The sequence below is a fragment of the Lepus europaeus genome, chromosome 6 (genome assembly GCF_033115175.1).
Source record: "Lepus europaeus isolate LE1 chromosome 6, mLepTim1.pri, whole genome shotgun sequence".
Taxonomy (NCBI): Eukaryota; Metazoa; Chordata; class Mammalia; order Lagomorpha; family Leporidae; genus Lepus; species Lepus europaeus.
The window spans coordinates 56,146,991-56,165,157 of record NC_084832.1 but is presented as its reverse complement, the minus strand read 5'-3'; the positions used below and the strand labels follow the sequence as shown (position 1 = coordinate 56,165,157).

The 18,167-nt window shown below is 44.7% G+C and overlaps 1 protein-coding gene across 1 annotated transcript in view; it reads right to left on the bottom strand.

Annotated features, from left to right (window-relative positions):
• TNFSF11 (TNF superfamily member 11) overlaps nucleotides 1-15,993 on the bottom strand; it is a 32,467-nt gene extending 16,474 nt beyond the window's left edge. Inside the window, exons 1-2 of the mRNA XM_062195323.1 lie at nucleotides 15,757-15,993; nucleotides 9,201-9,368 (exon numbers count right to left, since the gene is read on the bottom strand). Coding sequence (XP_062051307.1) covers nucleotides 9,201-9,368; nucleotides 15,757-15,993 — 405 coding nt within the window. The remainder of the gene's footprint in view (nucleotides 1-9,200; nucleotides 9,369-15,756) is intronic.
• Nucleotides 15,994-18,167: the final 2,174 nt, after the last annotated feature.

Below are 18,167 nucleotides of genomic sequence, written 5' to 3'. Positions count from 1 at the left end.
CCACCTCCACCACCACCTGAAGTCTCAAGGGGCAAAAACTGATGACTGGGTAGCAGCAGAGAGATGAGGAAGCCGCCAGAACGCAAAAGTCCCAGACCTTGAACTTGAAAACGTCCAAGCACACGGTGATTGTCTGGTCCCCTCTGACACGGCTCTCTGACTTCTGTGACCCGCCTTCCCCACAGCACTTCCTCAAGCGGGCTTGGTCCAGCTTCTGAGCCACAGTCACACGCTCACGAACGGCTGCCCTGCCGACCGGGGCTCTCACCTCCTCTCGGGGCGCTCTCAGAAAGTCAGTGATCAGGGAGCCCCTTTTACTTTATTTTTTAATAAAACAAAGGCTCCAAAGATGCAGCAGGTTTGGCAAGCACCCCTAGAAGACACTCTTCTCTCTAGCGACACACGCTGCAACTGCCCTAGAATCTGCCATTGCTGGCACAACAATCCAATCCATCCCTCACCACTGTGCTAGCAACAAAGGACCACGCCCTTCTGAGATCTCAGGCCAAGGTCTCAGGCCCTGTAGAGAATGCTCCTTTGGGGACCAGCGCTTATGGCACAGAGGCTGAGCCTCTGCCTGCGATACTGGCATCCCGTATGGGCGCCAGTTCATGTCCAGGTTGCTCCTCTTCTGATCCAGCTCTCTGCTGTGGCCTGGGAAGGCAGTAGAAGATGGCTCAAGTGCTTGGGCCCCTGCACCCATGTAGGAGACCCAGAGGAAGCTTCTGGCTGCTGGCTTTGGGTTGGCCCAGCTCTGGCCACTGGGGCCATTTGGGGAGTGAACCAGCGGAGGGATGATCTCTCCCTGTGTCTCAAAAGAATGCTCTTCTGGCAGGTGTGTCCTTCCAGTTCTGTTTCTTTAAAGACATCAAGCCAGAACATCTTCTCCTCCATCTTGGAGTACTTGTAGCACAAAGATAGGCCTATCTCCGAGAGCATCACTCGGTGGTTCTTACCCTCTCACGAGCCCTCCTGCCTCCTGCCTCCTGCCTCCTGCCTTCTTCCCTGGCTCTGCTCTCCCCTGAGATTGAGCACAAAACCAATAGCCTATTGTTGGGCAAAGGGCAGTAGATGGCCTTGGTTTTGTAGGAAAACTCTGTGGGTCTTACTTCAGCTTTCCCATAAAGACAGCTTTCACAAACGCTAAATATGATTGGGGTTGAATTGCAGTTCCCAAAACTGTTATGGCAAACAGAGACAAAATCCTATTGGAAAACCACTACATGACTAACATCTTGATTTGGGAACTTTCATGCCCCCAAACTCAAGTTTCCTTGTGGGTTTATGAGAAACTTTCTCGGGACACATAGTGTTATGTACAAAGGCAAAGAGACAATAAATGAAGCTTAACTTTTCTATTTTTTTAATGAAAAAAAGCAATTGAGAAATAATAACTATAGAACAAATTAAGTGACTACACTCTCACAAGCAGTTATAATCTGTTTAAATTTTAAATGTCTTATTTACTTTAGTTTAAAATTGGGAATAAATGTCTTAGGATAATCAATATTGCCATTCTAAGGGCTCAGCTTTACATATGGAGAAACACAATTACTTAATCTAATGAACTTTCTGTTCTTAATATTCCCGAATTCACAAACCTGCAAAAACTATAAGTGACAATCAGCTTTCACTAAAGGATCACAGATGCCTGTTTCTAACCAGATCTTTAGAAAGACCCTCAAAAAGATGAATGCTGTTTAATCTTTTCAACTTCTCTCTTTTAATCTACATGATCCCAAAGTACAGAAACCTTCTGAAAATCAAATCTTGACCATTACAATTTTTTTTGAGACCGTGGATTCTCATAATTACCTCTTGCTTACATAATAAGTCCACTTTCTTTCCAAAATATGAAGGTACCTCACAGAGTTCATGGAAAATGCATAGCATGAAGAAATTCTGCATGAATTTTCATTGTTTGGAACTCAAATACACTTATCTTTTAACTCCATTTGGCACAGACTTCTTGAAGTTGCCCTGTTGACTTCAGTGGATGTCAGACACCACTCATCACTCCTACATTTTTCCTATTGGGTACAGGCAATTACTTTCTGCAGCTGGGTGGGCCAATGGCTGGTCAGCTGAAAACCACAGTACCCAGCAGCCACTGAAGTGATACTGGGTCCCCTGGGTAACTTCCAGCCACTCAGATGTCTCAGCTTCCATGCACTGCCCTGACTTTTTCTTTCACCCTTTCTCTGTCTAGAAACGACAACAAAAGGAGAAGCCGACTTGGAGCAGAGCAGAAAGGCACAGGTAAGGATGGAGGAGCATCCTTCATGGGTGACACCCTCCGCGTTATTAGATGAAAGAGAAAACAAGTTCTTGGGGCCAGTATTGTGGCGACGCTGTGGCACAAAGGGTTAAGCTGCTGCCTGCAATGCTGGTATCCCATAAGGGCACCAGTTTGAGTCCCAGCTGCTCCACTTCCAATCCAGCTCCTTGCTAAAGCACTTGGGAAAGCAGCAGCAGATGGCCCAAGTGCATGGGCTCCTGCACCCACGTGGGAGGCCCAGAAGAAACTCCAGGTTCCTGGCTTCAACCTGACCGAGCCCTGGCTGCTGCGGCCACCTGAGGAATGAACCAGTAGATGGAAGATCTCCCTCTCTCTCCCTCCCTCTATCTATCTCTGTCTTTCAAATACATAAAATAAATCTTAAAAAAGTGAGAGAGAGAGAAAACACTTCTCACATAGTTCACCGAATGTGAAGGCCTCTTTGCTACCCAGCTTAGACTGTAACAAATAGCAGTGAACATTTTCATGCAACAAAGCATTGAAAATCTTTGGGTACACTGTTCAATCAGGAGATAGTGTGCCCTTACATTTTGAATCCTGAAGGAGATGAGGCCAAATACGTACTCATCCCAGGGAATATTATCTCCAGCTGGCTTCTTGCTTCAATGACAAAACTACCTGGAGATAACTTTTAGATCAGAATTCCAGGTAAGAAGGAACTGTTCAGTAATTATGGCCTCTGATATTACTCCCATTTTCTTTCAAAAAATATTGTAGCTATTTTATTTATTCAAAAGGCAAAGAGAAGGCAGAGACAGAAAGAGAAACAGACAGACATCTCCCTTCTGCTGGTTTACTCCCCAGGGACCCACAACAACCAGGTGTAGGAAAGGCTTAGCCCAGGAACCTGGAACTCCATCTAGGTGTCCCACCTAGGTGGCAGGGACTCAAGTAGTTGGGCCATCATCTGATGCCTCCCAGAGTGCACATTACCAGGAAGCTGGAATATGGAAGGAAATGAAGACTCAAACCCAGGCACTCCATTGGGGGATGCAGGTGTCCCAAGAAGTGGGGCCACTGCACCAAACACGGGTCCCTATTCCCAGTAAGTCTTCAGAGGTTCAGGGGCTTACTCTCTAGCAAATGATTGATCACAGATATGCCAAAAAAATAATAACTTTGTTGGTTATTATCATCACTGGATCTTCATATTCCAGAGCGAAATGAGCTTATACAATTGAGCTTATGTAAAGAGCCAGAGTGACATCTTTTAGTTTACATCATTAGCCTACTCCCCACGTGGTAAGCAGGCTATGCAGAGGCAAAGGGGCCTGAGGAAAACGTGACTGGGGCAAGAAGAGGAGCCTGAGATAACGTCTAACCACAATTAGCCTGTACTGTGACTGTACTGAAGCATTATAGCCTTAAGCTTTTATATCCATAATTATCAACTGGGGCACCAGTAAGACATCAGGTAAATGATGTCGGGCTTACGACGTTCTGAATGGCTTCCTGGGTAGGCTGATGTTCCCCTTCATTCAGAAAACAGTAGTTTTCAGAGTTGAGTGAATCATCCATCATTTATGTGTTCATGTTTTCACTCATTTCCAAGAATAAAAGAGGTGTGATCTACTCGTGTGTGGGCAACATGGCTATAGCTCTGTTTCTGATGGAGCCTGAAGCTTTGTTCCATGATCTCAAACATTCCAGCTCTTTCAGGAAAAAAAAATAGTTAATGTGCCCAAACCTCCATATTTATGTTTGTTTATTTAAACATTAAACACTACTGTGATATTCATCCAAATCTGGATTTTTAAAGCTATCATACAGGTAAGTCCAAGGCTTTCTTCTCACATCCTAAGGCATCATCTTGAACACATGGAACACTGCATTTAGAGAACAGAGTGATTTGCACCATTTTCATATTGCTGTCTAGCCCGCATAGCTTTCTCTCACATAGCTAGGCGAGGGAAGTGTTCACAAATAGACACCCCATTTGAAATCAACAACCTGGTACACTGAAGTCAAGTGACAGTCACAGCCTGAGGACTCCAAATGGACAGTTAGTGCACGGACAGATGGCTTTGCACTGAGACTGGTCAGGAGGCCTGAGGACCTGGTCCCCCTGGTCACGGTGCCCCCGGTCGGGCCTGAGCTCACCACTCCTTCCTCCTCCCACAGGCTGGCAGGGGCCAGGGAGGCTGCCGAAGCTGGAAACAAGCATCGCTTTACAAATCAGACACCATATTTGTACTCGTGTTTTCTTTATTGTCATAGACTGTTATGATAGCCTTTATAAATTGTGGTTGGTAGGGTGGGATCACTAAGAGGCTTTCAGAGTTCTGTGCTAAAGGGGAAAAAAAAAGCCAAGAAAACGCAGCCACAAACAAAAAAAGAGGAGAAAAAAACCAGCATTACTTGTCTGACCAAGGACAGGCTGGGTAAACACCACTTTCTGCACACACAGAATGTGATACTGTGCCTTAGTCTGGTATTCCTCACCACTGGGCGGCTTGATCGCTCAATAATGATTGCAGCCACACATGTGATTGTGTTTCACAGTGTCACTCACTATCTCTGTTTGAGCTAAAACGATGAAGCAAGCCTACTTATAAATGCCTAATACACCCATCCTATTTTCAGCATTGGCAAGAGAAATAAGAAAACTGGTTCTTTGGGCCAATTTTGTGGAATGTCACATCAACCAGTAATCCTCATCAAAGGACAACACATAGGGCAAATCATTCATTTAGCTAGGGAAAGAGAAGAGTAAATCCTTGGGCACAGGAAAGCTATGGCAAAGAGCCAAGCATGGTATGTACACTTAATGGTTGATGGTTGATTCTAATGATAAGGTGTGGGTAAACGTCCTCTTCTTTCTAAAAATCATCCTAAAAATGGCATCCTAAAAATTCCATCTCCATATGGAAATTGGTACCTTCTACCAGCTTTCCATGGTATAGCATGGCAGCCTCTCGTTCTTTAAAAAGGATTCCTTGTGGATAATATTACTCATGAGAAAAAGCTGAAATCCTACAGCTCAACAAAAACAAATGTGAAAATAGTGCAGTAACGTTCTACTCATCCTGGGAGACTAATAAGCATGATCTGTTCATTTAAGTAAGACTATGTGCCTGGAATGAGAGTCACTTGCTATTTATGGCCACAAATCTTTCTCTTCTGGCTTGACAGGCACTGAATGTCTCATAATTAATGGTACTTGTTTGGAATGCAGTCTCTCAAAGAGTGAAGATTCTGCTGTTATTGCTCGTCAACACTTTTCATCACAAATGTTACAAACTGGCTTTTCATACTAGCCAGGCAGCCACTAGGAGTCTTAAAAACGAATGGGACAGTGAGCAGCACAGGTAAGCTGTGCAGGAGAAAAACCCACTGAAGCAGCAGAGGAGGCAAGGGTCTCCTGACTGCCACAGAGCAGCCATCAGCCACCCAGAACTCTCCACACGGGGGCTATTTTCCCTTAGAACATGAAGGAAGGCTTAAAACATCATTTTTTTCTAAAGTGACACATAATAATTAGGCACACTTAGAGTACAAGGTGATGTTTTGGTATATGTATACATTGCATAATGGCCAACTCAATGCAACATATCTATCCTAAGTCCACTGGTTTTTGGAAGCAGTAGACAAATGATTCCAATACCATTCTTTAATGATCCAAACTATGTCACATAAAATGATTTTACACTCTGCTAAATTACACACACACAAACATACCTACACTCAGAGACACACATGATAAGTCTATTCTAAGTTGTTTGTTCATTAATGAGTTTGTCTGTTACCCTTTGTTCAAGTCAAACTGTAATAATTACTACGACTTCACATGGCTATGTCTTTATGTTATCCAATTTTACTTAAAAAATGCCTCCAGAGTTTTCTACTTTTATTTGTATGAACTTTTTTCATACAAATAAAACATTTTAAGTTTATTTTAAAGGCATTTACTTAAAAATATGAATGAAATTTTTTATCATGTTTTCTAAATGTTATTTAAAATGGGGACAGTGAGGGATCACTTATGAATGTTTCACACTGATTTATTTTACTTTGCTTCTAGCCTTTCTGTTCCTTTTGAATTTCTTAAGTATATCATCATATCTCATGCAAATACTTCTTTCTCCTTTTCTGTCTATATTTTTCTTATTTAATTCACTGAATAATTCCATTAGCCAGCACCTCAAAACAGTATTAAAAAACAAGGAGACAGTGGGCATCCATCTCGTCTTTCTGACTTTGAGAAATTCTCCTGTTTTTCAACACCAGCTAACTTACAATTTGAGATATTTATGATCACATCAAGAGTTCACCTAGTTCTATTTTTCTAATGGATTTTTTTTTTTTTTTTTTTTTTTTTTTTGGCCAGGCAGAGTTAGACAGAGTTATAGACAGTGACAGAGAGAGACAGAGAGAAAGGTCTTCCTTTTGCTGTTGGTTCACCCTCCAGTGGCTGCTGTGGCCGGTGCATCGCACTGATCTGAAGCCAGGAGCCAGGTGCTTCTCCTGTTCTCCCATGTGGGTGCAGGGTCCAAGCACTTGGGCCATCCTCCACTGCACTCCTGGGCCACAGCAGAGAGCTGGCCTGGAAGAGGAGCAACCGGAACAGAATCCAGCGCCCCAACCGGGACTAGAACCCAGTGTGCCGGCTCTGCAGGTGGAGGATTAGCCTAGTGAGCTGCGGCGCTGGCCCTCTAATGGATTTTAAATACCAGAAACAAATGCAAAATCTTATCAATCACTTCATAGGTCCTATGAAATGATAATATATTTTTCTCCTTTGATCTGTTAGGATCGAACCATTCTTGTATTTTCATAAATAAATGTTAATGATATCTGTTCTTAATATTATTTATTTTCAAAATTATCTTGGCTGATCTTGTATACTTCAATAAGAAACTCAAAGGATCATCTTTATTAAGCATAAGAGATCAATGAAAAAATTTGTCTCTTTGTTTTAAGGAGAGACAATATTAGCTGTTCTGGATAATTGGACACAATCATTTACCTAACCAGAATTATCTTAATAAGAGATTCAGTTTAGAATTAACAGATTATTTCTAATTCAAGTAAATAGTTATTTATAGGTAGATCATTCAGTAGTTATAAATAGGATAAAAATCATACCAATGAAATGTAAAACTGAGCAATGAAAATGAATAGGTTAGGAGAATTGTCTCGGCAGCTCAAAAATTACAAAATGATCACTAAATTTGAACCTACATTTTATACAGCTACTGCATAAAGCTAAGCACCTCCGCATTAATCATCATGGAGAGATAATTTTCAAAAGCAATGAACTTTCTTATAGATATTAGAAACAGATGTACTTCATTGATTCCATGATGCATTTTTTTTACATGTTAGTGTCTCTGAAATTAGCACGTAACTGGAATCTATGATGATCATGTTCAGTTTTTTAGTAGACATTGTTTTTCAGTGATGTATGAAAGAATGGGGGCTGAAATGGGTGATGTCTTAGAATCGATAAAATCTAAGCTTTGAATTTTAAATTTTTTTAACTTTGATTTTATCTTAAATTTTTATCTTTTAATCTTAGATTTGACTTGACATGAGACATGAGACGGGTTCAAAAAGTTCATGGAAATTTTGCATTATCTTAGTTGTATTTTTCCACAATACTTTGAAGTCCTTTCATATTCCTTGGTTTTACAAAACAGCTCCATCTTCCTATGTCATCCTCTTTAAAAAAATATCACTACCGTTAATGGATTTTTAAAAAATGAACTAAGTTAACATTAAATTGAGGGGCCGGTGATATGGCTATGCAGGTTAAATGGCCTCCTTCAGTGCCAGCATCCCATATGGGCGCTGGTTCTATTCCCAGCTGCTCCACTTCCAATCCAGCTCTCTGCTAGGGCCTGGAAAAGCAGTAGGAGATTACGCAAGTCCTTGGGCCCCGGCACCGGCGTGGGAGACCCGGAGGAAGCTCCTGGCTCCTGGCTTCAGATCGGTGCAGCTCTGGCCATTGCAGCCAATTGGGGAGTGAACTAGAGGATGGAAGACATCTCTCTCTCTGCCTCTCCTTTTCTATCTATTTAACTCTGACTTTCAAATAAATAAATAAATCTTAAAAGAGAGAGAGAGAGAGAGAGAGAGAGAGAGAGAGAGAAAGCGGCTGCATGAATGCAGACCTGCAGGCATATAAGCAACACATAGACACATAGGTGTTCTGCCCTGGAGTCATTGTTTGACTCATTATTGATGGAATCAGTGAGTTAAATAATGCCACGCCTGCAGAATTCTCAAAGGGCTTTATCCAGGAAGATGAAAAAGGCGGTTATGAGAGCATTCTCAATTGGAGCTGTTGGTATAAGCGAAGTCATTGACCTTGTCTCTCTGCATCTCCTCCTGTCATCCGGCTCCACCAGAAAATGAGATGGTGGCCACAGAAGCTCCACCCTCTCCATCACATCATTTCCTGCTCTGCTTGCGAACCTCCCCACCACAGATGACCATGAAGCACCAAGTACAACCAATTCTCATTGGAGTCCTGGATCCACAGTTGAGGAACAGGGGATCCTACTGCTACAAAACCCAGTGCAAAGGAAATGGCCACCAGAGACATGTGAGCCGAGGGAGGGAAGGGTTTCTAGGTCAGGAAATTCAGCCTAGCTGACTGACCCATCTACTAACCACAACCACCCCTGTCCTCTTTCTAACTGCGAGTTTAAACCCCTCCTCTGAAAAAGAAAACAGAAAGAGAAGAAAAGGATATTTGCATGAATGTCTCTGGACACCTTAATCAACCGCTATCGACTGGAGAAGAATTCTGTTAATCTCTTTTAAAACATTCTCTTTGACTCTCTGACAAATTATTAAAATACAAAGAGCAGAGTCAATAGCACGTGGCTGGTTTTAATTTTCAGGAATGGTAGAGCCAGCAAGAGCCCTGGGTGTACCAACCTCAGTGTGGACCTACCTTTTGCACAGCTCCTTGAAAGGCCTGTTTGATTCTCCTACATGAATCGGGCATTAATTTTGTGTCTTGATTCTCCAGAGCTGCGTCTTGCAAATCTTCATTTTCCTGAAGTCTCAAAATTCTATAAATGCAGTGAGTACTGTCTGCAGATATTCTGTTCGGATCCATCTGAAGAGAGAAAAACATGGAAGAATGGTAGAGTGGCTGCCATTAGCTATTCTGCTGCTTAATAAAGTGCGACTTAAGAACAGAAAAGACATTCTAGCAAGTCTTTATGCCCCCAACGATGAAATAGTTAGGACAATTATCCTCAAGCTGGAGAAAAACACAGGTTACTGATTCATCTGGGTGAGCAGCTACCATCCATAGCATAAGGCACAGTTCTGTGTGTGGATGCTCAAAAACAGAACTGTACACATGTGACTCATGGGGAAATTCTCCAAACTGCCTAACAACATGAAAGTCCTAGAGAAGCATCAAGGAAATCACATGTGGTCAGTCCAGGTAGAGAAAGATCTTTATCTTTAAATCACAGGTAACATGCTCAATGGAGTTACAAAGCTCTCTAGGATACTCAAAGCATGAAGCCCACATAAATCAGGTGAAATTAACACCATCTTTAACCACTAGGTTTGCCTGACCTCTTCCTGTAATCACTGTATATTTTAACCAACTGAGTAAGAGCCAGAGAAATCTGTGTCCTAACTCCAAATAAAGCCTGAAGCCAGAGAGCAAGTGTTTGTCTACTGGTGAAAACACCATGTTCCATTTTAGAGTACCTGGGTCCAATTTCTAGCTCCAGCTTCTGACTCCAGCTTCCTGCAAATACAGACCCTGGGAGGAAGTGGTAATGGGTCAAGTATTTGGATCCCAGCCACTCCTATGGGAGACCTGGATAGCATTCTGGTACCTAGCTCTGGCCCCAGCCTGGCCCCAGCCATTGCAAACATTTAGAAAGTGAAGGAGTTCCCTCACTGTGCCTCACTGTGTCTATCCATCTGGCTTGCGAGTGAGCTCTTAGCCTTTTACATTTAAAAAGTAAACTTAAATGGAAAAAAATTGGAGCCAGAAGCATTAATGTCTCATTTTTCTGAAACTCCCATTAGTGTTTGCCAACCTGGAGTGCATTATGGGATCTGGAGAGCTGCATGAGCAGGCCACATGGCTATGAGCTGGGTGGATGATGCTAAAATGTCATTAATATAAAGAAGTATTCCACTCAAAATTCCCAAAGAGCTATCAGCATATCTCTAGGTTGGAACAGGTGCCCAGTGTAAGTCTTTCTCCAAGAACTACCCCTTTTTCTTTCTTTTTCTTTCTTTTTTTTTTTTTTTGACAGGCAGAGTTAGACAGTGAGAGAGAGAGACAGAGAGAAAGGTCTTCCTTCCGTTGGTTCACCCCACAAATGGCCACTACGCCAGCGTTGTGCCGATCTGAAGCCAGGAGCTGGGTGCTTCCTCCTGGTCTCCTATATGGGTGCAGGGCCCAAGGACTTGGGCCATCCTCCACTGCCCTCCCGGGCCACAGCAGAGAGCTGGACTGGAAAAGGAGCAACTGGGACAGAATCCAGTGCTCCGACTGGGACTAGAACCCAGGGTGCCAGTGCCACAGGCGGAGGATTAGCCAAGTGAGCCGTGGCGCCGGCCACCAAACACTACCTTTTAAATTGTCTGCCTGCTCCTCCCAGAGCTCTGACAGGCCTTGGCAGTGACTGCCAACTAAAGGGTAATGATAATTAGCAATCAATTGTTTAATTAATAATACGAGGGAACTTCAAAATGCTCATGAAGAATGCACGTTATGAGAAAACTATTGGGTGGACTCCAAAATTTCAGTTGCATTTGTCTTCCTTCTTATCAAGGTACTTTATATGCACACACAGAATAGATGAAAAAGTGAAAAAGAAAAACTATAATAACCAAAGCACAGTCAGAATGAATACCAAGCCTCTCTCCCTGGTATAGTGATCTTTTTAATATCAGAACCTTCCAGGCATCAGAAATAAACTAGAAAACATCCTAGTCACATCTGAAATTCTTACCATGAAATGACAGCCTTGGTGCATGCACTATTACAAACTTTATCATTGTAGTTTTGCAAAATAAGGATTAGCTATAATCATGGGAGAGGTACCAGTATGAAGCAAAAACTCTTTGTGACATACAGTTTTTATATTTTCTCTGGAATAACTGGGATGAATCAACAGATGTGATGTTTTTATATAAGGAAAGCTTTCAATCACTCACTGAAAAACAAAACAAAAGCTCCCTCATACCAATAAGTGTCCCACAAAACCAGAAAAGCCCAGACAATTGATATGGAGGGTCACTGGGGAGCAATGACCTGGGGAGCAAGAGACAGGAGGTGGCCTCAGCTGGCTCGCCACCAGAAAACTGCTGAGCTGGGGACCCTGACACCGGGTAAATTCGTGTCCTGCTGACACACTTGGAGCTGTGGGGCACACAACTCCGAGTGCGGTCTAAGACCAGGCAGGGGCAGGGGCTCGCTGGGAGCCCCTTCCGATGCCGAATCTCAGGCTCTGCTCTGGCCTGCTGCCTGGGACCCTGCACGTCAATCAGGTCCCTGGGTGTTCTTACACACCTTAAAGTTTGAGAAGAGACGCTTTACAATGCCAGCTAGACAAATAGATGTTCTGCTGTTAAAAATGACTCCAAATTTCCCTGGGCAACAATTTAAGCTTTTTTTCACAAGTAACACCAAATGCCAATTAGTACAAAAATGTTAAAAACAGTTAATGATAGTTGAGGATTTGATACCAAGGAATACAATGCAAAAGACTGTGTCCCTTTCTTAAAAGAAAATACTCATGGCTGCATCCCTCCTTCTGCCCTTCCAGCCAATTCCATCCGTATCCTTAAGAGAAGATTTTTGGTCAACGAAACAGGGCGGACTCTGCCGCTGCACTAGATACTGCAAAAAGGAAGTATGCAAAACAGGCACTCCCTCTCTTCATGGACTCACATGGAGTGAGGAACACAGAAACCTGTCAGAAAATCACTTATACCTAGAAATGTCTTCAAAACACTAAATCCTGCATGTCTGATTTAAAATAGACATAAGTGCATTTGCCAGATGATATAATACCTATGCGATAAATTTATTTTTGGGGTTTTTTTTTTAGCTTCCTTGAAATGTGGTCATTTGTAAGGTTAAACAGGGCAGATATCTGACACACAGTCCTCATCTTTCTCACCAAGCATTGCCAGTTTTATTTTATTTTTATTTTTACTCTTTTAAAATTCTCTGTCTTTTCCAACAGGCAGCCTGCACATCTGTCCACCCTATTTTCAGTAGTGTCCTGGCTAAAACGCAAATAGGGAGGTTGAGAGGAAAAGTGACAAGGGCAAAAGAGTTTGAGGTTTCTGAAAAGCTTATCTCTTAGCTATACCCTAAACTTCAAATATGGTTGTATGGGAGTTAAAATTGCACACATGCACACGAGTATCACAAGCAGTGTTTTTGAGAAGTTTGGCTTTTTTCTTTGTGAACCAAAGTATGAATACTATGTGGTAAAAATACAGCACAAGCCGCACGCTATTTTCTCTTAGCAGGGGTTGTGAGGAGAGAAGCAATCTACACAGGATCTACTATACATATTTTAAAAATCTAGGCACAGGTAATCTGCCAACATTCAGGAGGCCGATTCTTTTTTAACTATTCAAATGCGAGTCAGGAAGAGAAAAACTGGAAAAAAAAATAGTCACTATAATTTTTACATTTTCTTGGCATTCTTCTAAATGCATTTGAAACGACATTGAATTGCTTTATCTTGAGAATGCTAAGACAACCCAAAGTGATTCTCTTAGCTAGAATCTTGAGAGAAAGCCTCCAAGATATATAAAAGTGGAAATGATCATAGACTGAACCCACATGTCCCCAAAACTCAACTTCTAAAATTACCAATGAGTGGCCCAATCTTACTTCAATCTTTGAGCAATAACTTCCCTATTCCCTCCCCCTTCCCACTAATTATTTTGAAACAAATTCCAGAGATGATAGCATTTCACTTGAACTATTTCAGGATGTATCCCCATAGAATTAAATCTCCACTAGGCAGCAAATGGCAGTAAAATGCAATCAGATCTAGTGGGGCAGTCATGTAAACACATTGCTCCTGATATTACTTCTTTGCTGAAGATACTCTTTTAAAAGTGCAATGCAGGACTGGATTCACAATAATAGCTAGAACATTTTTCCCAAGTCTTAGAGAAACCCAATCTTCATGGTTATTAGGAAAGTGGTACCTAGAAATCTGATGGAATTAAATTCTCCGAATGAAAACTCTGAAGCCAGGCTTACTAGCTCACATGTTGACTTCGGAAAAGCTTTTGCGTGTTTCACTGTTACCCCTGTGCCATCAGGTTTACTGCAAGCCTTTAGGTTATCATCAGAAGGCCATTGAGAATTCCCATGGGAAAGCTGAATGATTGGCTGCTACTGAGCCACACAGATTTCCATGGTTCCTGTCAAGCTTAGTGGCTCATGGTCCCTAGAACTCATTCATTCTAGGGGTACACATCGTGGCACAGCAGCCTAAGCTTGGGAGAGCTGCATCCTATTTTGGAATGTCTGGTTCAACTCCCACTATCTGCTTTCCATCCAGCCTCCTGCTTATGTTGCTGGGAGGCAGCAGATGAGGTTTCAAGTGCTTGGGCCCCTGCCACCCACATGGGAGACCTAGATGGAGTTCTAGGATCCTTATTTGGGCTGGCCCAAGCTCTGTTGTTGCCAGCATTTGATGGAGTGAACCAGCAGATGGAAGGTGTTCCACTCCCCTCAAGCCCCAGACTGTCTGTCTCTCTCTGTCTCTGTCACTGTGCCTTTCAGATAAATATTTAAAAAAGAGAACCTGTTCATTGTCCTACTGTGTTCAATGCTGAATGTTCGCTTCGCTATTACTGTCATGAAAATGCATTCACAAGGTGTTAGATAAAATGCTGAGAACTACTGCATATTTAGTCCCTATATGACTGGAGCCCTCTTGTTTCACTAAGGATTTTAAGGTTTTTGTTGAGACTCCTCCCTTCCTGGGTACCACACACACAGTAGGTGGATATTGCGTGTTGAATAAGTGACTGTTGACTCGTATTTCATACTACTGAATCTTGCTCACAACACACACACACACTCAGTACACAAGCTGATGAAGAGCCAAATGCTGGATGAGAAAAAGGATAAACCATTCATTCTTGACTACAACATACTCCAGAGAAAGAAAAGCATTTACTTTCATAGAGATTAGCATAATCTGTGCTGCACAAAAACACACCAAAGTCGAGAATGAATGATTTATCCTTTCTCTCATCTTTTTAGGAAAAAAAAATTTATCATCATGTAAAAATTATTGTTATAGTACATAAACATAAATTTCCTGCAGTATCGATCAAAGTATTTCTCCTTTAGTAGATAACCACGTTATCTCCATAAAATGCAGACCAGTGGATAATGAATAGTTAACGAAAAGCCACTGATTAAAAGTAATGGAGTTGAAGACGCTGGCCCATGTCAAAAGTCCATACAATGAACACAATGCCATGTTTTCATGCATCCAACTTAGTTTAGTAATCACCTTTGAATCTGAAACCAATGAAGTCCAAACCCAACTTTCTTTTCCCATAAAAAAAATGCACAGTCAGCCCCCCACTTCCTCTGAGAGAGTTCACAGCACCAGACAAGAATATTTGAATGAATCCAACCAACTGCACTGCAATTTCCAAGAAAACACAAGACATAAACCACCAGAAAGCATAGTATTACAAATGTGCCCCTTCCTTTCCACTCTCCCCCTGCAGTTCCGAGCCGCCTTGCACAGCCTCTGTTCAAAGGCTGGGTATTTCCTAGATTGTAGCGGAGCCCTGCTCACCGCACACACCTTGCTTCCTTCCTCCGCCCACCTCCCCGGCAAGCACGTGGGGCCGTCCCACTTCGCCGCCAGCGAGTGGTGTGCCACGGGTCAGCGCGGCGGCACGGTCCCTGTGCCGAGACTGGGCGTTCCTGGTCGCGCTATGAGCCCCCCTGGCAACCCGGGCATAGCCACCGAGTATCCCAGCGCCTGCTGGCACCACGCATCCTTCCAGCCCTGTGTCCCCAGTACAATGACAAATTGGCCCACCCAGGACCCGAAGTCCCCCAGGCGGTGGGCAGAAAAGGAAAGGGGTCGGTGCCCAAGTGGAGAAGTTGGATTTTTTTTCCCCCTAGGGGACCCAAGTTGGTTGGGTCTTAGCTCCAAGTGAGAAATGGACGGAAGGACAAATCGTGCCTTCTCCAGCAGAGGTGAGCGAGCGGCCAATGCTGTTTCCAGGGGGGAAATTCAAACCCCAGGAGCCCAACCTCCGCGCTCTGAGAGCAGGGCCGAGCGTGCGGGGCAGCCCCGAGCTGGCCGGTCCCCGGGCCCGCGCTCTCGCTCTCTCGGAGTCATTTCCCCTCTTGCACAGGCAAGATCTGAGGAGCCGTGGCCAGCGGCCAGGCCGGTTGTCCCCAAATGCAGGAGGCGCGCGGTGTGCGCAGGCACCCGAGGGGGAGGGAAGCCACTCACCTGCGCTCGGAAGTAGAGGAACAGGGCGACGCTGCAGACCACCTGGCCCAACCCCAGCCCCAGGAGCGCCACGAACATGGAGCGGGAAGCGGCGGGCGGCTGGGGCGGCGCGGGCGACGCGGGCGGCGGCGGCGGCGGGGCGTGCAGGGGGCCCTCGTGCGGGGCGCCGGAGCCGCCGCTGCCCATCTCCTCGGAGCCGCGCAGGTACTTGGTGTAGTCTCGGCTGGCGCGGCGCATGGCGCTCAGCCCGCTCGCTCGGGCGCTCCCTCTCTTTCCCGTCCGCTCGCGGCCAACTCCAAAGACAGCGGAGGGGCCAGGCGGGGGGCCTGGACGTGGGGCGCTCGCTCGATCGCTCGGAGCCCGGCGGTGGCTCCTGGGGCGCTCGGGCCAGCGGGCAGGGCGCCCGGCAACCCCAACTCTTATAAAAAGCGCTTCGAGAGGGCCGGCCTCGGGAGCCAATCAGCCCGGGGCGAGGCTGCCTCTTCCACTCCCACCTTCCTTCCTCTCCCCCTCTTGCACTGTCAGCCTCCTCCCCATCAGGGCCCTCGGAGGGGGAGGCTGTGGGTTGCTCCAGGGGTTCCAGGCTCCGCTGGGTCATCCCAGGCTGCCTTTCTGGAGAGCCCAAAGGTGGGCTGCGGGCGATGCAAAGGAGATCTTGGGCAAGGCTGAAGAGTTCCATGGGCACATTCCTTGGGGCGGTGCACATGTCTGAGCTCAGTTTTCTCCTTTGGATTTAGGTTAGACTTGGTGACCTCTGTATACCCTTCCTATTCTTGTCCCCTACCCCCATCCCCAACTCAGCAAAGGTCATCCCCAGGGATCTTAAAGGTGCGGCCTCTATCACGTTCCAAATGTTGCTTCCCGAAGTATTTGGCAAGGCTTAGAAAATTTCAGAACTGTCTTCCCAGCTGCGTGCTTCTGCATCATCAAAGTAGCTTTAAGCGTGGCTGCTTTGAATGCCACGAAAGAGAGCTTACAGACATGAACTCACTTAAAATGAAGATGGTGATGCAGAGAAAAAGGATACAGGATGTGCAACAAGCAAAGACACACACACACACACACAGAGAGAGAGAGAGAGAGAGAGAGAGAGAGGATCCAGCTTCTATCTGCTAGTTCACTCCCCAAATGCCCCAACAGCTAGGGCTGGACCAGGCTGATGCCGGGAGCCCAGAACTCACTGAGGGTCTCTCACATGCATGGCAGGGACCCAAGTACTTAAGCCATCACCTGCTGCCTCCCAGGGTGTGCATTATCTGGAAACTGGAATTGGGAGCAGAGCTGGGACTTGAACCCAGGCACTCTGATATGGGATGCCAGTGTCTCAAATGGTATCTTAATCTCTGTGCCTAATATCTGTTTTTGTATAAGAGACATCTTAGGGGCCAGTGCTGTGGCGCGGTAGGTTAATCCTCCGCCTGCAGCGCTAGCATCCCATATGGATGCTGGTTCTGGTCCCGGTTGCTCCTCTTCCAATCCAGCTCTCTGCTGTAGCCTGGGAGAGCAGTGGAAGATTGCTCAAGTCCTTGGGCCCCTGCACCCGTATGGGAGACTGGAAGAAGCTCCTGGCTTCAGATCAGCGCAGCTCTGGCTGTTGCAGTCATTTGGGGAGTGAACCAGCAGCCAGAAGATCTTTCTCTCTGTCTCTCCCTCTCACTGTCTGTAACTCTACCTCTCAAATAAATAAACTTTTTTTTAAAGCGACATCTTATATAAAGCTGATGAGAGGGGCTGGTGCTGTGGCAAATTAGGTAAAGCTGCTGCCTGCAGTGCCGGCATCCCATATGGGCTCCAGTTCGAGTTCCAGCTGCTGTACTACCGATCCACATCTCTGCTATGGCCTGGGATAGCAGTGGAAGAAGGCCCAAGTCCTTGGGTCCCTGCACCTCCGTGGGAGACCCTGAAGAAGCTCCTTGCTCCTGGCTTCAGTTCAGGGCAGCTCCAGCTGTTGTGAACCAGCGGATGGAAGACCTCTCTTTCTCTCTCTGCCTCTGCCTCTCTGTAACCCTGCCTTTCAAAAAAAAAAAAAAAACTGATGAGAGAGGTAAATATTACTTCCATTGCTATAAAAAACTTTCTAGGGTTTTGTAAATGCCTGTTTGAGAACTGTGCACCTTGGTAAGAATGAGAATATTAACAAAGCTCACAAATCCTGATGCCTCTTCAGAGGGAAAGAGAGGAGGTGTGGGCCACTTAAACATCGATAAAGCTTGCGCTGTTTTCACTTTTTTATTAATACTGTTTTGTTTCAAATATTTCTTTGCTCAGTTCTCCAATAGGGACTTTGATAGATAGTGTTTATCACAAATGATACATTTCTGACTTATTAAAGCGTGTCTTCTACATGGAATACTTCAACCTCATACATGTTGAAGAAGAGTGATGAGAGTCCACTTTTTTTTTTTTTTTTT